This window comes from Sus scrofa, chromosome 6, assembly GCF_000003025.6.
Source record: "Sus scrofa isolate TJ Tabasco breed Duroc chromosome 6, Sscrofa11.1, whole genome shotgun sequence".
Lineage (NCBI taxonomy): Eukaryota > Metazoa > Chordata > Mammalia > Artiodactyla > Suidae > Sus > Sus scrofa.
In genome coordinates, this window is record NC_010448.4 from 117,751,254 (window position 1) to 117,774,441 (window position 23,188).

Consider the following 23,188-nt stretch of genomic DNA (forward strand, 5'->3'; position numbering starts at 1 on the left):
TAAAGATATTTTTAGACACCACTGCAGAAAAACTGAAAATAGAATATTTATTACTTGTCATTCATTTTGGTTATGTCTGAAAAATGATTTTTCATATGACATACTCTAAAACCTTGCCTATATCTCCATCAACTCCTATTCCATCACACCTAATAAATTAGAGGTACTGATAACACTAATAGTCTTGGATTTTATGGAGCATTCTCAAAAGTAGAAATAAAATAGTTTCAGAAAATTTCTTTTTTCTTTTTTTTTTTTTTTTTTTTTGTGTGTGTTTTCCTAGGGTCGTACCCGCGGCATATGGAGGTTCCCAGGTTAGGGGTCTAATCGGAGCAGTAGCCACTGGCACACACCAGAGCCACAGCAATGTGGAATCTGAGCTGCATCTGCGACCTACACCACAGCTCACAGCAACGCCGGATCCTTAATCCACTGAGCAAGGCCAGGGATGGAACCTGCAACCTCAAGGATCCTAATCAGATTTGTTAATCACTGAGCCAGGACTGGAACTCCAGTTTCAGAAAATTTCTAATACATATCTACTCACAAACATAAAAATACAAAGAGATTAAAAAATATATTGTAAAAACTACTTCTACATATAACAATTCAATCAAGGTGAGATAGAATAATGTTCAAATAACATTGCTAACTACTTTCCACCCTTAAATAATCAAACTTTGGCATAATATGATCATCCATCTATAAAGCCCAGGTGAATATAAAAGCTCATGTTAACCATCCATAAGCACACAGATATACCAAGTATACAAAAGCCCTATTGTTCACATAAAGATTTTCATTCCCTGATCTTTACTTTCAAGGACTGCTATTTGTTAATCTGCATGAAAATAGTATTACTTAGATGAATCCATCCATTTCCTTTTGTTCCAGAGAAAGCCATTCTCACATGCCTTCTAAAGCAACCAGTGGTGCTTCACTTCAAGGCTTGATTAACCTTAGATTTGCTTTAGTAGTAACAGAAAGAAAACACGCAGGAATGAGATGCTGGTTCTCACTGGTGTTCACTCATATGACCCTCATTTCCTAGGACATGGTACCACGTAGGCCTGTGAGTGCTGGTCTCACGAGGTATTCCTTATTGAATCAACAAAGGGGATAAATACTTCAGGAAGATGAAAAGGAAAAAAAAAAAACAAACAAGCAAACAAAAATCCCTTGGACCTGACATTATGGAAAAAATTAAAAAGACACTAAGATGAAAAAAAATAATAGTGTCATGGTTTACATGTGGAATTTTGATGGAATCTAGGGCTGTGTTTTCATTCAAAACTCACCATCTCAAAACCACTTCTTTTCATCCGCCTGCAGGACTTGAGGTAAGTACGTATGCGTTTTCGGGCACGCTCTTGATACTCAGGGAATTGTCGCCTGCATGAGTCAATGATAGCCTGGATCTTTTCTTTGGGCTGCTTAGAGATTGGGACCATTCGGTCCAAGTTTTCATCTACAAACAGCCTGACAAACATCTGTTGGCAAGAGGGAGACAGAGGAGAAGGGTTTGGAGGGCTGCTCTCTGCTGTTCCTAGCTTCCTGTCTTGATTACTGATAGGAAAATACTCTTTTCTGGTTTATGCACCGGTGAACTTTGCAATGGACAACCAGAAATTTTAAGCAAACACCCTTTAAAGACTTTCTAAATGGCTGGATTAAAAAATAGAGAGAGAAAGTGAGAGAGAGAGAGAGAGAAAGGCAGACAGACAGACAGACAGACAGAAAAGTATAGACTATCGCGTAGAAAAAAAATCAGGAAATAACAGTAGACTGTGACAATTAGGCACCCCAGAAAATTTCTTTATTAATAATAACATATGACTTGTTCTATTGCTACCCTGTGCAGTATACTAATCTCTGATAACAGACAATTGACTCTTTTGTCATGCATAATTAGATAAGCTGGGAAAGCAAAAGAAATAACGGATGCTGGGCAGACTCTTCCAGGGAGAAGCTGAGGCCCCCTTCATCCGCTAGGTAAACATGCATACTCACACAACACAACTCCAGTTTTCAGCTCACATTTGGCTTTAAAATTCTAAACAAAACACAGCAATTCTGGTGTCTGGTTGGCAAAGAGTGTTTCATGTACTTTTTAAATCCTTCTGTAAATTAAACAAACATGTGTCTAAAATATCCACATTTACCAACAAGCAACAACATGAAAGTGAAGTGGTAAAAATTCAGCCACCCAGGGCAAGGTGGCGGGACTCACATTAAAAGCTTTCAGCCGCTCAGCCTCCACGCCATCGGTCTCGTTAACTTTCTCTGAGTCGTCGTGGTCATCATGGTCATCTTCATCCTCGTCGCCCCTGTTTAGAGACAGGTCCTCAGCACCCCGGTCTACGCTCTCGTTTTTGCCCGAGTCGTAGCTTGAATAGCTATGTGCAGGGGACTGAAAAGAAAGGGGAAAATCACCGCTTTGAAATGTCTTGCACAGGGTTATCCATTTTGTTTAATTTTTATTGTCCACCTTGTCTCAAAAGTCATGTTTAAATGAGGTGACAGTTCTTGAGCTGTGGCTCTTTTAATTTAAATCAAAATTAACTGAGATGAAATCCAATTCAGAATTCATTGCCTCCGTCACACCAGTCATTTCAAGTGCTCAATTGCCAAGTAGAACATTTCCATCACTGCAGAAAATTTTCCTGAATTTAGCTTTTAGAGAGCAATTACTGTTTCCATTCAATGTACACATTCCAAAAAAAAAAAACCTTGTAATCAGTTTTGCAGAAGAAGCATCGAATCACATATTCTTTGAAATAGAAATGACCTCAGAGCTGAGTCAGTTTAACTGTATTAGTATTTTTAAAACAAATAAGAAAATTAAGGGGTAGGTATACTTAATTGTACAAAGACTGCACAACAAGACTGTACAAAATATTGAAACTAAGACTGCTATTTATAGGACAATATGCTTTAAAAGCTTATAACTTATCTATGATACTAAAGATGGCATCTGATTTTGGCTCGGAAAAAAAGGAGCTCGTTTTCCTCCTAATCATTGGTTAAGCTTAGTGTTTCATAATGTATAAAAGAAGATAAATGCCAACCAAGACAATTGTCACAAGATCTGATAATTATGTTCAAGACCAACCATGGGTCCTGCTGTGGTAACTCTTCTTTGTTAGCCCAGCACCTGTTTCCTTTCTGGATCAGCCCCTGCTTTACCAGGTGAAAATACCAATCCTATGGGTGCGAACCTACCCTAGTCATGAGTGCCTCAACTTCACTTCTAGGTGAAGAAAGCTTGCCTGTTATTAAAATAAGTTGAATCCAGCAGAGCTAAGCAGGATAGAAACAGTTCTGATAACATCTGAGCATCTAGTTTCAATGGTGCCTGAAATTAAAATAACTCATGGAGCTTTCAGCTTCATGGTACTATATCCTCCCTGTGCCACATGCAAGTGCCCAACCCCTCAACTTCATTTATATTTTTGCTTAAATCTGAGTTTCAGCCATTTACCATTGAGTCTGGAGTGGTACAGAAATCACTCATTAGAAGGTCAAATTAATGACCCTTTTGCACACACTGACTTGGACACATGGGTAGCTCTGGCCAAAGGGATAATAATATTTCTGTAAACAGTAGCTACCCTCAAATATACCATCAAATCTATAAAAGCTTTTGAAAGATCTTTACAATGGGAAATTTTAAATCATCAGTGTTCAGGGAGTTTCCATCATGGTGCAGCAATAATGAACTTGGCTAGTTCCATGTGGATGCAGTTTGATCCCTGGCCCCACTCAGTGGGTTTAGGATGTGGTGTTGCTGTGGCTGTGATGTAGGCTGACAGCTATAGCTCCGATTTGACCCCTAGCCTGGCAACCTCCATATGCCACAGGTGCAGTCCTAAAAGGCAAAATAAAATTAAATAAATAAATAAATCAGCAGTGTTCAAAAATGCCTCTGTGCAATGATAACACATGTTGCATGCTTTCAGGATTGCACTAGTATATTAATACTGTATAATCAGAGGAGCGGTAACAAAACTAGAATAGATTACTGACATTGAAAGCAAAGTTTCAAGTTATTTATTTAATGATTGATGAGAAAGAAGAGTTCATTGTGATAAATACTGCTAGTGCAGCAGGATGACCTCCTGATAATCAGGGAGAGCTAACATGAGCCTGTGGTTTTGTCTGTCTTTATAGTCCACGGAGAGAGGAGAAGTCTTACAATATACCTGCCGACCTGCTAAATGGTTGGGGAAAGAGAGGTCTTCTGATTCACTTGCTGGTTGGTTGTGGACATATAATGCCCTCATAGGGGTGAGGAGTGGACCACATACCTTTCCTAGTAGGGGGGAAGAAGAAGGCCAGGGTGCTCAAGGGGGGCAGTGAGGGGGGGGGCGAGAACTCTGTAACCATTACAATGAGATGAGTGGGATGATAAGGGTTTGGTAATTTTTATCTCTACCAGGGGCTTTTTGAGTTTTATCTCCTTAGAGAGGCCTTGAAGTTACAATTTAAAAACCAGTATATTTTTACAGTTCAAATCATTAACGAGGTAGAATTACCTAATAAAATATCAGGCAAATATTCCACAGGCTTGAAAAATATACCATATATGCTTTTTAAACAAATTTTTTAAATGTTATCATAATGCACTTATCTGAATACAAATATGCTGGACTAATTTATTCTTTCTAGACATGATTGGTGAGACACATAGGCCAGCCATCTGCTATAAACAGTATTACTTTGAACCATGAAGGATTTATAGCCCTAGTCACACAAGGTAAAGAAAACCTATCACAGGACGCGAGAATATTCAGGATCTAAGTCTAGAGCAAAATCAGTGTTTTCTCCTTCTATAATATAAACTGAAATTTTTGTAACTCTGAATTCTGTTTCTCAGATGGTGTGTCATTATTTGCTTGCCTCACTGTTGAAGATATAACCAGCTTTCAAGCCCAATCAGATTAAGTTCAATTTCCACAAAGATTCCCATTTCCACCTCAGTCTACTTCAGTCTTTCCCTTCCCTGTGAACTCTTTTTTTTTTTTTTTTTTTTGGCAGGGGGTAGAGGGGGGCTCACCCATGGCATGTGGAAGTTCCTAGGCCAGGTATCGAACACATACCACAGCAGAGACAGAGGCACCTGCAGTGACAATGCCAGATATTTAACCTGCTGCACCACTGGGGAACTGTGAACTTTTAATATCCAATGGCATTTGACACAGAATTAAACTTAACCATTGCTCTCGACTTTTTGTGTTAATATGCACGTTCCTTCAAGCTAGTGTTAAATAGGAATCAAAACATATCCTTCTACTTTTCTCTCACAGCATCTAAGAAAACTTCTCTACAAAGTTGGCATTTAAGACTATAGCTGTCCTTTTTCTACAAAAATATACGGGAGTGAAGATAAGCCACAGAATGGAAGAAAATATTTGAAAAAGACACATGTACCCATAATATACAAACAACACTAAAAAGTCAACAAGAAAACAAACAACCTGGTTAAAACAGGGGCCAGAGACTTTAAAAGACACCTCACCTTAGAAGATATATAAATGGTAAATAGGCATATGAAAAGATGTTCCTATATCATCCATGTCCTTGGGGAAATACGAATTAAAACAATAGGATACTACTACAGACGATTAAATGGTCAAAATCTGGAACACTAACATTAAATGCTGGTGAAGATGTGGAGCAGCAGAAACTATCATACATTGCTGGTAGAAATGCAAAACAATATCACCATATTCAAAGATAGCTTGTGTTTTATGCTGAAACTGAACATACTCCTCATATGATCCAGCAGTTGTGCTCCTTGGTATTTACCCAAGGAATTAAAAATTTTGTCTGCACAAAACCTGCACATTGATGTTTCTAGCAGCTTTACTCATAATTGCCAAAACCTGGAGACAACTAAGGTATGCTTCAGCAGGTGAGTAAATAAATAAACTGTGGTTCATCCAGATAGTGGAATCATATATAACCCTAAAATAAATGAACTATCAATAGCCATGGGAAGACACAGAGAAACCTTAAATAGATGTTACTAAGTTAACGAAGCCAACTGATCTCAAATACTCTCTCATATTGTATGTTCTCAAATACATGACATTCTAGAAAAGGCAAAACTCTGCACGGTAGAAAGATCAGTGGTTGCCAGAGTTTAGGGGGTCAGGAAAGAAAAATAGCTATAGCACAGAAGATTTTTAGGGCAATGAAAATACTCTATATGATACTACATCTATGCATATAAGTCATTATACAGTTGCACAAATCCATGGAGTGTACAATACTATGAATGAACCTTAATATAAACTATGGATTTTGTGTAATTTTAATTCATCAGCATACATTTATCAATTATAATACATGCACTACTCTGATAAGTGATGCTGATAAGGGGGAAACTATGCATGTGTAGTAGGAAGAGGGTAGATAGGAAAGCTTTGCCCTTTCCTCCCAATTTCACTAGGAATCCAAAACTGCTCTAAAAAAGTCTTTTTTTAAACAAATGTGGGAATATGGGTATTGGGGTGATGATACAGAATCAAGCAATAAAAACTACTATAGGCCTCCTAATAACCTACAAAAAATATGAGTCATTGCCTCATAAACCTCTCTCACCTTCAGTAAAAACTTTGAATGATCATACCCTAAGAATCCTTCATTTCAGGAACAATTATTTTCTTATTCCCTGGGTAAATCCAAAATATCCAAATTAGATCTTAAAAAATACAGAGATATAAAGAATCACAACCTCTTCCCTAGAGGAGATATGCCCTTGCTTATCCTCAAAACGCAAGTATCGGTTTATGGGGCCAAGATTAGATTTTTGTCTGATTTAAATATTATATTCAATTTATTCCTCTTGAGATAATATGTGACCCTCCTTAAGAAAAAAACCTCCCTTTTTATTTTTTCCATCTTTTTAGGGCCACACTCCTGGTACATGGAAGTTCTCAGGCTAGGGGTCAAATTGGAGCTGCAGCGCTGGCCTACACCACAGTCACAGCAACGCCAGATCTGAGCCCTGTCTGCGACCTGACATTACAGCACCACAGCCCACAGCAATGTCAGATCCTTAACTACTGAGCAAGGTCAGGGATCAAACCTGCATCCTCATGGTTACTATTCAGATTTGTTTCCACTGAGCCAGCATGGGAACTCTAGCAAAAACCTTCTTGAACATATATTTGCACTTCCCTTCTGTCATATTTTTCCACCCTAACAGAACTGCCAGCTCTGGACCCAGAAAAATCCCTGAGAGGGATCACTGAGAGGAAGCATAATTTTACTTTTAAAGAAAGCTTGATCACTCTGCGTTCAGAGCATAGATTGGCTCGGATAGCAACATCAGTGTTCAATAGGAGATGCAGCTGGGGCTAGGGTCCATTTCTGACATACAGAGCCAAGGGAAAAAGACAAAACATTTTTATTTCTTCATTATGCCCTAAATAAGGGAGGAACCACATGAATTCAGTGTCAGGCATCCATGCTTTCATATATTTTTGTACATAGCTCTGCCATAGCTCTGATCATGAAGTATTATGCAAGTTAGCTTATATGTTTATATTTCACATAGACTAAGAGTTACTTGAGATTGAGTCACTTAGAGACTACACCTTTTCCATATTTATAACCTTGCATAATGTCAAGCCCATAATAAGAATAAAGTAAATGTTTTCTAAGTAGGTGAAGGCTAACATGCTGGAGTTGTGCAGAAGATGATCTGAATTAATTTTTTAAATTGCAATTTAAAAATTTATCTTGCCAGTTGTGTTTTTATTGAGGTATAATTGACATTCATTGTATTAGTTTTAGATGTACAACAAATGTTTCTATATTTGCAAATACATATTATGAAATGATCGTCACAATATTTTCAGTTAACATCTGTCACCAAATTTTTTCTTATGATGAGAACTTTCAAGATATATTTTCTTAGCAACTTTCAAATATGCACTATAGTATTATTAACTGTAGTTACCATGCTGTACACATTAATTCCTATGACATTCTGTAACTGAAAGTTTGTCTTTTCTAGTAACCACCAATCTTATGTGTTGTTGTTATCAATATTCCACATATAAGTGAGATCATATGGCATCTGTCTTTCCCTGTCTTTTTCACTTATCATGATGTCCACAAGGTGCATCCATGTTTTGCAAATGGCAAGACTTCCTTCCTTTTATGTTGAATAATATTCCATTGTGTGTATGTGTATATATATATACATATATCACATTGTATGTGTATATATATCACATCTTAAGCTAATCGTCTGTTGATGGACAATTAGGTTATTTCCATATATTGGCTATTTAAATAATGCTCCAATGAATATGGAGTGCACCTATCTTTTTGAGTTAGTACTTTTTTCCCTCAGATAAATACCCAGAAGTGGAATTTCTGGATGATATGACAGTTCTATCTTTAATTTTTTGAGGAACCTCCACACTGTTTTTCACAGTGGCTGCCCCAATTTACATTCCCACCAACAATGCACAAAAGTTCCCTTTTTGACATATTCTCACCAATACTTGTTATTTCCTTTCTTTTTGATAATAGCCATTTTAACATGTGTGAGGTGATATCTCATTGTGGTCTTGATTTGCATTTCCCTGATGATATGTAGGGCCACACCTGGAGCATATGGCAGTTCCCAGGCTATGGGTTGAATTGGAGCTGTGGCCGCTGGCCTATACCACAGCCACAGCAACACCAGATCCGAGCTGCATCTAAGACCTACACCATAGCTCAGGGCAACGACAGATCCTTAACCAAGTGAGGCCAGGGATTGAACCTGCATACTCATGGATACTAGTTAGATTCATTTCTGCTGAGCCATGATGGAACTCCTGATTAGTGATAGTAAGCATCTATTCATGTACCTGTTGGTCATATGTATATTTTATTTAGAAAAATGTCTATTCAGATCTTCTGCCCATTTAAAATTGGATATTTTTGCTATTGAGTTGTATGAGTTTTTTAAAGATTTTTATTTTTTCCTTTATAGTTTACAATGTTCTGTCAATTTCTACTGTACAGCAAAGTGACCCAGTCATACATATATATATATATATATATATATACATTTTTTTCACATTATCCTTCATCATGTTTCATCACAAGTGACTAGATATAGTTCCCTAGTGCTATATAGCAGGATCTCACTGCTTATCTACTCCAAATTCAACAGTTGGCATCTATTAATCCCAAACTCCCAGTACAACCTACTCATGAGTTCTTTTAATATATTTTGGATATTAACCTCTCATCATATACATGATTTGAAAATAATTTCTCCTTTTTAGTAGGTTGCCTTTTCATTCTGTTATTTGTTTTACTGTGCAGAAGTTTTTTTATTTGATATAGTCTCACTTGTTTATTTTTGCTTTTGTTGCCTTTGCTTTGGGGTCAAATCTAAAAACTCATCACCAAGCCTGATGTCTAGGAGCTTACAACCTGTTTTCTCTAGGATTTTTATGCTTTCAAGCCTTAAAGTCTTTGCTCAATTTTGGGTTAATGTTTATGTACGGTGTAAGACAGTGATCCGGTTTTCCCAACACAATCTACTGAAGAGACAGTCTTTTCCCCATTTTATTCTTGGCTCCTTTGGCATAAATTAATTGACCACTTAAGTGTGGGTTTATTTCTGGGCTCTCTAATCTGTTCCATTGATCTATGAGTCTGTTTTTATGTCAATATCATACCTCTAATTTTACTCTTCTTTCACAAGATTGCTTTGGATTTGTAGTTCCATATGAATTTTAGTTATTTTTCCTATTTATGTGAAAAATGCCTTTGGAATTTTGGCAAGGATTGCACTGAATCCATACATTGCTCTAGGTTATATGGACATTCTAAAAATATTAAATCCTCCAGTCCATGAACACGTAAGATATTTCCATTTATGTGTCTTCAATGTTTTCATCAAATGTCTCATAGATTTTAGCCCACAGGGCTTTCACCTCATTAGTTAAATTTATTCATAATTACTTTATTCTTTTTGACATAATTCTAAATGTGACTATTTTCTTAATTTCTCTTTCCAACAGATCATTACTATTACTATAGAAATGCAACAGATTTCTGTATGCTGAATTTGTATCTTGAAATTTCCCTGAATTCAGCCAGTTATTTTTTAAAATATCAGTTATTCATCACCTTATCCATTAGGCAATCTTAACACCATTAAAAGTGTGATGATCAGACACTGTGTGCCTTCTGATGTGATGCAAAATGAAGTATACAGCATAATTAAAGAAGCAAGCCTATATAAAAAAAAAGGATTTGAATCTAATCAAATCTCAGCCTAGAAACAGTGGTTTTCAAAGAGTGCCTATTAGATCAGCAGAATGCATATCTTCTGGGAACTTATTAGACATGCAGATTACTGGCCACCATCCTAGAACACCTGAATAGGACAGTTTGGAGACCCAGAATCTGTGTTTTAATATACCTTCCAGGGGATTATGATACAGCACAAGTTTGAGGATCACTAGTCTGAAGCTAACTTCCATTTATAGGAAATAAGACAGATAAAATAAGTTAAAAGACACCAAAGGAAGCAGACAGACAAATTCAAAATTTGAGACACTGTAAGGACAATTGACTTTGGTTCAGTAATACACTGGTGACAAAGGAAAAATAACTGACATGTTAGAAAGATTTAAAAGATTTAATAAAATGAATTGTGTTGACCTTGCTTGTATCATGATTGCATTAAATGCAAAAGAGACAATATTAAGAAAATTGGGAATATCTGACTATGGAGAGGTTATTAGATGATAACATTGAATTCTTATTAATTTTGTTAGATATAATGAACTAACATTTGGCTAAGTAAATATTTATGTAAGAAAACATCCACATTTGTTAGAGGCATAAATTGAGGACTGAAGGGATGAAATGACAAGGATATTTAGAATTTGTTTTATATACTCCAGTAAAAAGAAAGGCAAAAAGGTAAAAAAAAAAAAAATGGAAAGTCAGTCACTATTGAATTTGAGCATTGAGCATTAATAGTTCCTTGTATTATAGTCTCTATTTTTAAATATATTTTAAACTTTTAAAGTGAATTTTTAAATGTTAACAGTGTGTAATTAGTTTCATATCTCCTTCATTTTGAATATTTTTAAATGACAACTATTCAACAACATTTAAAGAAGCATTACTTAAAGCATTAGTTTAGGCTCCTAGGATCGAATGGATCCAAAATTTTTAAGGTCTGAATGTTATAAAATTTGGAGTGGAATGTATTTTAAAAATTATGTGGAAAAGTGAATGTTTACTTAATATGAAAAAAATGACAAAAACTTAGAAGATTCTAAAAGCTTATAAATGCTACAAACATTACAAAATGCAGAAAAATAATATTTTAAAATTAAATAACTCCCTAGCTCATCTCTATAATACTGTTTTCTTTCCACATTTCTTGGCTACACATTCTTTGATTGCTTCTTTCAATGACAATGACTTTGTATTATCATATAGTGAATAGAAAAATAATTCAGTGTTCATGGAATGTTTCTTTTATTGTTGATGGTTTAGAAACTTTCTTCTTCAAATTAAATATCACTAATATCATGTAAATTGCTACACTGTTTTCAGTTGGGGAAACTCTTAATCAAGTTCCTTTCATATTTATGGCATCTTAAGTTTTCTTGGGAAGTGACTGATGTCTTCATTAGTGACATTTATGAGGTTTATATTTTCTTCATTGATACTAGTATTTTCTTTCAAATCTAATGTGAGATTTAAATCTTCCAACATGTTAATATAATTCATTTCTCTTTATTCACTGTATTTTTCTTCCTCCTAAAGAAATATTTTCTTTAGTAAGATGGGAAAATTTTTTAATTAAAAGTCACTTACTTCTCAGGATAAAAATATCTCTCGATTTCACTTCTCATTTTTGTTGTTTTATAAATATTCCACTAGTATTTTGCCTGAATTTTCTCTTATTTATTAAAAAATATAAAGACAACAGAATGATACAGCCTTCATATATTTCAAATTAAGAATCTGTAATTTCTCACTTATTTTATTCAAAAGGTGCAAAAGATCTTTCCACGTGTCATATACCATTGTATGAAGGGGACACAAGATATCTCTTGTGCAATATTACTTAAAATTGCATGTGAATTTGCAGTTATGCATTTGTAAACCATCTTTTTTTTTACTGGTTTACAATTGTGTATGTGCTTTCCCAAGACTATGATTAATTCTTAGTAAGCAGTTTTGGATAAAGAAGTCACATTTGACTTTTTTTTTTTTTTTTTGTCTTTTTAGGACCACCCTCACAGCATATAGAGGTTCCCAGGCTCGGGGTCAAATCAGAGCTATAGCTACTGGCTATCTCACAGTCACAGCAATGCAGGATGATAGCTACATCTATGACCTACACCACAGCTCATGGCAACCCCGGATCCTTAATTGAGCAACGCCAGGGACTGAACCTATGTCCTCATTGTTGCTAGTCAAATTGTTTCCACTGAGCCACCACAGAAACTCTTGACTCTTCATTTTGACATTTTCCAAGTGTGTATCACCAAATAGATCAAATCTGCATTACTTTAAAGATTCTCATGAAGTTTTCATTGTTTGAAAATCACTCCATCTCAACTTCTGAAAAGAAATCTCCCTCATTTAATAATATGAAAACCACAGCTACTTTGTTGGCTCTTCAAAATGATATTAAATCTTTTTTCAAGCTTGTTCTTCAAAATATGTTGGTTAGCACAGTGGTTCTCTCATTTGGGCATACATCAGAATTACACAAAGGATCCATTAAAATACAGAGTACTTGCCCCATTTCTCTCTCTCTCTCTTTTTTTTTTTTTTTAGGTCCACACCTGCAGCACATGGAAGTTCCCAGACTAGGGGTTGAACTGGAGCTGCATCTGGTCTAAACCATAGCTGCAGCAATGCCATATCCAAGAGATGCCTGCAACCTATGCTGCAGCTCACAGCAAGGCCGGATACTTAAGTCACTGAGTGAGGCCAGGCATCCTCATGGATACTAGTTGGGTTAGTAAGGCACTGAGACACAACGGGAATTCCTGGGCCCCATTATTATACATCTTCAGTGTGGCCCAAGAATTTTGATTGCTAACCAGTGCCCAGATGCTACAGATGCTGCTGGTCTTCATCCATTTGAGTTGCTAAAATAAAAACACTATAGACTGGTGGCTTGAACCAAAACATTTATTTCTCACAATTCTGGAGGCTGGGTAGTCCAAGATCAAGCTGTCTGATGAGGACCTGCTTCTTGGTTCAAAGATTATAAAATTTGACAACCACAAAAATAATTTAAGATTGTGGTTAACTGTTTAAGTCTAATCCAAGTATAATTGTTAAAATTTAAAAAATGCAAATTAGATCACAGATTATACTATTAAACTAAGTAATGGATATCTATTAAAAATCTAAATCATTTCCAATAAAGATAATATATTGAAACATTTAATGTTAAACATAAGTTTATCCACTTTTTATTTTTGGACTTTTTACAGAGAGGCAAAAGATGCTTGGGTCTATTAATAGAAGTTTTGTGTTACATTAAAAATTGTGCTATAAAAGCATCTATCTAAAAACTAAGTTTTCTATATTTTTAAATTTGTTAACCTACTATGTAGTGCTAATATAAAATAGGTCACAGTTACCTACTCCCTAATTTTCACTAGAAAGTAAAGATTATTAATAGTAAAAAATTTATTATGTAGACATCAAAAGATAATTCCTGAATTAGAAACACTCAAATTAAAACATGGAATGAGTCTCGGGTATATTGTTATAAAGCAACTTATATAGTGAGCAGTGATTGTCTACTCTTCACAGTGATTGAGTATAATATTAGAAATTTCTTAAATGATAATGATAGGAAATTGGTTAATGGTTACCTCATTTCAATTTTGAGGAGCAGTTTAAGTTTTGCTTATGATTTTCAGAGACATATGCAAGAAAGGACCCAAGTCAAGTTAGTTTTAACAAAATAAGCTAAAGCAAGCTTTGTTTGATTAAAGTGGACTTGTTTCATTAGGGAAATTTTAAGTTTTGTTGACATATTTTTTTAATACTTAGAGAGTGTGCATTCTTTTCTATAATTTGTCTTTAAAATCCAACACATGTTTTATAAATATAGCACATCTCAGACTAGTCATATTTCAAGTATTCAATAGCCACATATTCTATATTTGTACATATTGCAGTATAATCACCAAACCCAACTAGAGAGAAACTTTCTTCATAAGACAGTCTTTGTTTCCTAAGCCAATTACATTAAAGGTAATGATAAACAGACCAATATGCTAATAATTTTTGTACTTTTTAACAGGGATAAAATTAAATCCTAGTTTTGTATCAGTATGTTTTAAAAAATATATAAATAATTCTATTCAATATTAGCCAGATTTGACCTCACACATAAAAATTTCTTTTCCACAATTCTTCTGCAACTTTCTATATCCACTTAGCCCTTGTCCCCTAACCCCCCTTTTTTTGCTTTCTCATTTTGGAACAATCCTTATATATATATATATAAATTACATTTTCTCCCTTACCCAAAACAGACAAAAATACCAAAAACCCAAAACCAACCAACCAAAGAATGTCCTTCGTACCTTTCATCAAAAAACACATTATATTTTCCTTACTTCCTTTTCATATAGTTGTTTTCTTTCACACTTATTGTTGCTAGTTTTATTTTATATATTGCTTATATATTTTAATTATTAGTACCACTTTTAGATAGTGAGTCAGAAATATAAAAGACAGCAAACTCTCTTGCTATTCTAAACATAAATCTTTTCATTCTGATGAATATAATTTGATTTATTAATGATGGAAGTCGTCTATAACAATCAGCTTTTTTGAGGATGGGGGGCCTTAGAAACATGCATTGCAATCATACCAAGAGATTCAACACTATACATCTAACGAATTATGTTAGATATTTTCAAGCAAAAAAGAAGAGAAATATTGGTCAGACAACACAAAATCTGATGAAGCAGGGGCAGGGTAAAGGGTATAAGCTGTTATTCTAAAATGGGTTTAGAATAACTGCTTCTCATCACTATCTTCTAGAACACATGCCTAGTGTGCTGATGGTTACTGAAGTTTTTTTACCTGAGAAAATAATTGGTCATCATTCTGCAGATCCCATTTAGAAATGGAAGCCATACATCAAAAGCAACACATTTTATCTGAAGTTAATGTAGACTTCCATGTGAAAGAATTACTCCTGAGAGAATTTGAAATATATTTTAAACAATTTGCCAAGGCTTTTATTTTTATTATACAAATAATGACATAAATATGTGCTAGGAAAGACATTTCAGGTTTCTTTCAACCCCCCATGATCAGCGATGACACCACTTTTAAGAGGAAGAATCCAACAAAGTGTATGTTCTTGAAGCTTCTAGAGATCGATGTCAGGGATACTGACTTTATCTTTTGTTACAAAACAAGAATATAATGATGTTAGAGAAGTCTTTTAAAGATAACAAAAAGGTAAAATATGTGAATCCCTGATTTAACTCTTCTTTCAAAGTCTCTAACACAACTATTTAAGTTATTAGCCTATCACCCGGAAGGGAATCCCCAAATGGCAAAATTTACCTTCCAGTATCTAGCCCTATAAATAAAATAATAAAGGGTAAGTGCAGATATCAGATCTTGCAACAGCTATTGTGAATAATCATTAAATTCTGTTCAAATGCTTTTTAAAAGATGAAAAATGTTATGTATATTAACATACATTCCTTCACATCCAAATTTTACTATAATAACATCTCATACGCTTTTAGAATATTTTTTTTTTCTTCTTAGAGTTAAAATTTAGTTGAAAGTGAGATTTGGAAGTGAACTGAACTCCCAATCATTAATTCCATCACTAAAAATTAAAATGATTACAATACTGTACTGATTTTGAGGCATTATTACTATTTATATTTACAAGGGAGTAAAGTAATTTCACACAGCCTAGGATTTAGACAATAAAAACAATCGATGTTTGGTACAACTGTCAAGTCTGGTACCTATTATTAGAATCCTTTTAACTCACACGTTAAATAATTAATCTTGTTTAATTTGTCTTATTTTTAAAATAAATCTAGTAGTGAATGATAGCAATATCATCATCAATAGTAGTAATGATAATAATCAATGTGGTTAGTGGCTGCTATTTTGGGCAACATAGATCTTTATTAATGACCTCGACTTTGAGAGAAATGTCTTTGTATAGGCTAGGAGCTCTAAATAAGATATGATTCTGCCAGAGTATTTCAGAAATCTTAGCACTGAGGACAAATTTCATTTTAATCCTTGGAATTATATGTCAACTTTAGATCTGTTCATGGCAGTTGACTTCACTGAATGTTATCTAAATCCAAATATAAATGTTTTTTCAGTTACATGAATAATTTTCAGATCTTACAGAAATATGAGACTGTTTTCCTTTGATATTTACTTCTGAAGGGATGAGTGTGGGTAATGGTTGATGACAGAACAACAGTATGTAATACACATGAACTTTTAGATTATAGATGTAAAATCTGAAAAATGAGGCTGGAATAGACATTATAGCATACATATTTCTAGGCCTCTGGGACAAAATTAAGAACAAAATCCACCCCACATTCCCCTCTGGATGTAAAATCAGTAGAATAAGAAGGCAAGAAGATTGAGATAACTAGTACATAAAAGTACTATTTATCAGTTTTCTAATTAACATCTCAGATTTATTCATGCTCAAACAACATTCCAGATACAATCTTGTACTTTAAAATTGTAAATAGAATTATCTGTACACCTATTTTACTCATTCATTTAATACCCTAGCCATATTTCCTGACTCCATGTCTAGTTAATTACATAAAAATATACTATTTTTAAAATGTCCTGAATTATGAGATTAAAAATATTATTACATGTTCACATCTTTTATTTAAAAACTTTGGTCCTACATGTGTTTGGAACTTAGAAATTTTTTTGGATTCAGATAAAGCATGCAGACCATAAACTCTCTAGTTTGAAATATCCCAGAAGTACACTATAAAACATATTAGTATTTCTTCAGAAAATCATATGAATATGTACACCAAAAAGGGACAAATAAAAACCAAAATAGCTTCATGTCAATTCAGGTCAGGTTTTGCCAAAAATGAGTTTGTCACAAATTTATGCTAAAAAATTTATTTATGAGAGACTTTTTGTTTATGGATTGTGAAAAAGAAACTGTAGGCTTATAATGTATTGAAATCTTCAATGTTTAAATTAGATTTTATTTCTAAGCAGCCTGTTTATGAAGAAGTTTTAATGAATTACAATTATTTAACTACTTCAAAAACTAGATCTGAATATGGAAGGGATGGTGGCATTATCAGACCATTAATTTAAAACAACTATGATTAATATGCTAAGGACTCTAATGGAAAAAGTAGACAATACACAAGAAGAGATCAGTAATATAAGTAGAGAGGTGAGTTTTGATAAAGAATAAAAAAAATGTGATAGACCACATTCTAGGCCATAAAAATGCCTTAGCAAATTTTAAAGATAGAATCATATAATATATCATCTCAGACCATAAGGAATTAAACTAAAAATTGATAACAAAGATAGCTGCAAAATACCCAAATACTTGGAGATTAAGCAACACTCTTTTAAATAACACATGGGTCAAAGAAGAGATCTTGAAAGTTAAAAATACTTTGAACATAATGAAAGTGGAATACAACTTACCAAAATTTATAGTATGCAGCTAAAGCAATGATTAGAGAGAATTTTATTGCATAGAATGTACCTATTAGAAAAGACCAAAGATCTAAATTCAATTATCTAAGCATATACCTGAGGGAACTTGAAATACAAGAGCAAATAATATTCAAAGTAACCAGAGAAAATAAGTAATAAAATTGATAGAGGAGAATTCAATGAAATTGTAAACAAATAGATAATAGAGAAAAATCAATGAAACTAAAAGCTGGTTTCTTGAAAAGACCAGTAAAATGTATAAGCCTCTAGTCAAGATAATAAAGAAAATAGGAGAAAGACAAGTTACTAATATCACAAGAAAGAAAAGGTACATCACTACAGATCCCATTGACATCAAAAGGAAAATAAGAAAATGCTATAAACAACAATTTGCCCACAATTTTGGTAACCTAGATGAAACATACTAATTCCTTGAAAAACACAAATTCACATGAGAAGAAATAGACAATCTGAATAGGCTGGTAATCTGCTGAAAATTAAATCAACAATGAACTTTCCAAAACTGACAACGTGATACCCAGATGGGTTCAGTGATGAATTCTACCAAACATTTAAGGAAGAAATCATATGAATTTTCTACAATAACTTCTAAAAAATAGAAGCAGATATAATGCTTTCTAACTCATTCTATGCAACCAACATTTCCTAACCCCAAAACTAGGTAAACAAATGACAAGGAAACTACAAACCAATATCTCTTATGGACTTAGATGCAAAAATCTCCAACAAAATAATTAGCAAATTGTATAGGAAACCAATAACGTATAAACAGAATTATACACCATGATCAAGTTGCATTTATCTCAGATATGGTAGGTGCATTCGACATTTGCAAATCACTTAAGGTAACTCATCATATGAACAGATCAATTACATGAAAAGAAAAGTTTAATGATCATATCAATAGGTGCAGAAAAGGCCCTGGACAATATCTAACATTCATTCATGATATAAACTTTAGGCAAATAGAGGTAAAAAGAAAATCTAAAAGAAACGTGCAGCTAACATCATCACACTTAATGGTGAGAAACCAGCTTTCCTGATGACATCTGGACTAAGGCAAGTATATTCCATTTCACCACTCCTTTTCAATATCATACTGATTAAACTGTCTTTTTTCACAGATGAGATAGTTATCTAGTATAAAATATAAACTAGGAGTTCCCATCGTGGCTCAGCAGTTAACGAACCCAACTAGTATCCATGAGGACACAGGTTTGATCCTTAGCCACACACACACACAAAGTGACAAAAGCACTAATAAGCAATTACAGTAAGGTTGCAGGATACGAGATTAATCTGCAAAAGTCAGTTGTTTCCTCATATAAGTAATGAACAAGTGAAACTTAAAAATAATATTACATTACATAGAAATAAATGAAATATTTAGTTACAAATGCAATAATATCCATAAGATCTATATGAACAAAACTACTGATAAAGAAAATGAAAGAAAAATAAGTAAAACTGGGAGGTATTACATCTTCATTGACAAGATTCAATATGGTCAGGGAGGCAATTCTTCCTAAATTGATCTAGAGAATCAATGCACCCCCAGTCAAAATCCCAACAAGATATTTTTTGATTATCAATGAACTGATTCTAATGTCTATATTGAAAGACAAATGACTCAATGAGGACAATTCAGTATTGAAGAGAAGAACAAAGTCAGAGAACTGACACTTCCAGACTTCAGTACTTACTCTAAAGATACAGTAGTGGAGTTCCCATCATGGCTCAGTGGTTAACGAATCTGTCTAGGAACCATGAGGTTGCATGTTCAATCCCTGACCTTGCTCAGTGGATTAAGGATCCAGTGTTGCAGTGAGCTGTGGTGTAGGTCACAGATGCGGTTTGGATCTGGCATTGCTGTGACTCTGGCATAGGCCAGCAGCTACAGGTCCAATTAGACCCCTAGCCTGGGAACCTCCATATGCCACAGGAGCGGCCCTAAAGAAGGCAAAAAAAAAAAAAAAAAAGACAAAGAAAGAAAGAAGCAGTAGTAAAGAGAGTGTGGTATTGGTGAAAGAATAGATCAATGAACAAATAAAGAATCCAGAAATAGACAAACATAAATACAGTCAACTAATTTTTGACAAAGTAGTAGTAAAGGTAATATAATGAAGAAAATATAGTCTTTTCAATAAATGATACTGGAAAAACTAGACAACCATATGCAAAAATAGACACAGGCATTATACACTTCACAAACCTTAAAGCAGATAATAGACCTACATAGAAAATGCAAAACTACAAAACTCCTGGAAGATAACATAGGAGAAAATCTATATGGCCTTGTGCATGGCCATGACTTTGGTGATACAACAACAAAAACATAACTTATGATAAGATAATTGATAAATAGGATTCCTTTAAAATTTAAAATGTCTGCTTTGTGAAAGACATTGCCAAGGAAATGAGAAGACAAGCCACAGACTGGGAAGAAACATTTATAAATGACACACCTGATAAACAGTGTTATCTAAAACATACCAAGAGTTCTTAAAACTCAACCTAATAACCCAACTAAAAAATGGGCACAAGATCTGAAAAAGCACATCATCTAAGGAGATATATACAGAGAGCAAATAAGCATATGAAAAGATATTCAACATCATATGTCATCAGAGAATCAAAAATTAAAACAAAAATTAGACACCATTACATACCTTTTAGGATGGTGATAATCCAAAACATTAATAACACAAAATGCTGGGAAGGATTTGGAGCAAGAGGAACTCTTACTCATTGTTGGTGGGAATGAAAAATAGTTTAGTCACTTTGGAAGACAGCTTGTAGTTTCTATAAAACTAAATAGACTCTTATCATATGATCCAGCAATCAGCCTTGTTGGTATTTATCCAAATGCGTTGAAAACTTACATTCACAAAAATCCTGAACACCAATTATTAGAGCAGAATTATCTATAACTGTCAAAACTAGGAAGCAACCGTCATGTCCTTCAGTAGGCAAAAGGATAAACTGTTGTGCATCTGGACAATGGAATATTATATATTGCTAAAAATAAATGATCCATCAAACCACAAAAAGACAGGGAGGAAACTTAAATGCATATTACCAAGTAAAAGACGACAATATGAAAAGGCTATGCTGTACGGTTCCAACAATATGGCATTTTTGGAGGCAGCAAAACTGTGAAGATAGTAAAAAGAACAGTTTTCAAGGGTAAGGAGGAGGGAAGGACAAGTAGGCAGAGCACGGAGGATTTTTAGGACAATAAAAGAGTTCTATAGATACCATGATGGTGGATACATGTTGTACACATACATTTGTCCAAACCTGTAGAATGTACAACAGTAAGATGTAATCCTAATGTGAACTATGAATTTTGGGGTGATAAGTATGTGTCAATGTAGGTTCATCATTTATAACAAATGCTGCATTCTGGGGAGGGATGTTGATGAGGAGGTTATGAACATGTGGAGACAGGAGGTGGTGGGTGATCTATGGGAATTTTCTGTACTTTCAATCAATTTTGCTGCAAGCCTAAAACTGCTCTAAAATATTTTTTAATATATTTTTTTAAAAATATAAAACCATCAGTGCTTTCAAACTACTCATCAGATCCTTGGCTTTATTTTTTATTACCTTTCTTTCATTTCTCTTTAACACTTGGCTAAACTGTTGCCCTTTCTATTTATATTAGATTGAATCATATGAACTTACCATTTCTTATAAGTCAAAAAATGTCAAATATTGGCAATTTCAACTAGCTCAAATAAATAGTTAACAATAGAAGAAAATAAACTACAGTAAAAAGCTAGTACCTAGCTTGTAAAAAAATTTCTTAAAGATTAATTCTGACTTGTCTGTACATGATTTCAGTCAGAATAAAGAAGTTACCTGGGCATTAACCAAGGTATGGCCTATGGAAAAATATGTTCCACGGTCAAAGGAAACTGGGTCCTCATACCTTATACAAAAGATGGATTAAAATTTTTTTTTTTTTTGCCATAGGGCCCTATATCTGTCCAACAACAAGAAACAAAGGATATATTATCTTTTGACCAACAAATTAAATCACGGTAAATTAATGATAAATAAGAAATTATAAGGAAATGTAATGCAAGCCTAAGTTTAATCCAATTTTAACTCTTACTCTACCTTCAGCTCATATATACAGGGAAATATACCTCCAGATAGACTCATCAGACTAATACAGAAATATTCTTCTGGGTTGGCATACGTGACTTTGCGAGGTTCCCAAAGCTGCTAAATTTTGTCATTAAAAAAAAAAAAAAAAACAACAGAATAAAACAGCAACATAAAACCTAGTGATTTTTATTTATTTATCAACTCTGCAGAAATGTAATATGTCCTCACATTTTTACAAATTGTCAGCATTTGTTCAAGGGCTATCTTGAACTCAAGCAATTAAATTCTCCCTCCCACTTTTGCTATCTGTGTGACCTTACTCTAAGTCTTAGCACCCAGGTTCCTCAATAAAAACTGAGGATAATGATACCTCACATGACTGCAGTGAGGAATAAATGAGATGATGTTTAAAAATACAAGTGAATTAAAAATTATTTCCCAATGAGAGAAGTGATATAATACATCAAACAAGTGAACTAAAATATGTCTACAATATGATTAAATATTTAAAGACTAGTTTAAAAATTATTTTAAAACAAATTAACCCTAACTGGTTATACCTGTTATAAGATTTCACATGAGGTAATTTTTGAGATTGATGTTTTTGACAGCTGATGAATTGATACATTTGAAAGTATACTCAAGCAGTATATACCCTCTCATGGATGGGGAAAATAAAACCCTCAAGGCACTTAATTTTGAGTGCCTAAATATTGTACTGCCAAATATTTTGATTACCTGAGTTTTTGTATTTTGTGTATTTTAAAATGCTATCTTTTATGGAGAAAAAAGCTTTCATGGCTATGACTATATCAATAACTCACAGTTATTCCTAACCCTCAAAAATATTTTAGATACTTTAATTTGTTTTTATCTAGAGCAATATTTAAAAAACATCATGTCTTAGTATTCTTTATCATAGAGTAACATTAAATGAAACAATATTGGATGAATAAAATGCAATCAACTATTTTAGTTTTGCAGCAAAGACTGTAAGTTATTGGTTTTAGGTAAAATTCTAACCATAATCTGTCTTTGGTGTTTGCTGGGGAAGATATGAAATATACAGAAAGATATTTTAAATGAAGACAAAGTTCTCACCTCCTTAATCTCTCTAAATTGATTGGCTCATCTGTATAGACTTGGGCAGAGTCACATGGCCAATGGCTACTATTCACTTTGATTTTATAAAGAAACTCTAATAAAAATGCATAGATGAACAAATAATAACTGGAATTGGTTATAAGTCTGATCAAATCAACATTTCAATGCTTTATTACTAAGCCAAAATAAAATAAAATAATGAAAAACA

The 23,188-nt window shown here is 33.8% G+C and overlaps 1 protein-coding gene across 8 annotated transcripts in view; it reads right to left on the reverse strand.

Annotated features, from left to right (window-relative positions):
- NOL4 (nucleolar protein 4) overlaps positions 1-23,188 on the reverse strand; it is a 456,396-nt gene that overhangs the window by 119,623 nt on the left and 313,585 nt on the right. For 7 of the 8 annotated variants that reach the window (XM_021096221.1, XM_021096224.1, XM_021096225.1 and 4 more), the window contains 2 exons: positions 2,231-2,410; positions 1,299-1,490 (listed from right to left, as the gene is read on the reverse strand). In XM_021096221.1, the coding sequence (XP_020951880.1) occupies positions 1,299-1,490; positions 2,231-2,410 (372 nt within the window). The remainder of the gene's footprint in view (positions 1-1,298; positions 1,491-2,230; positions 2,411-23,188) is intronic. The other variant, XM_021096222.1, reaches the window with a different exon arrangement.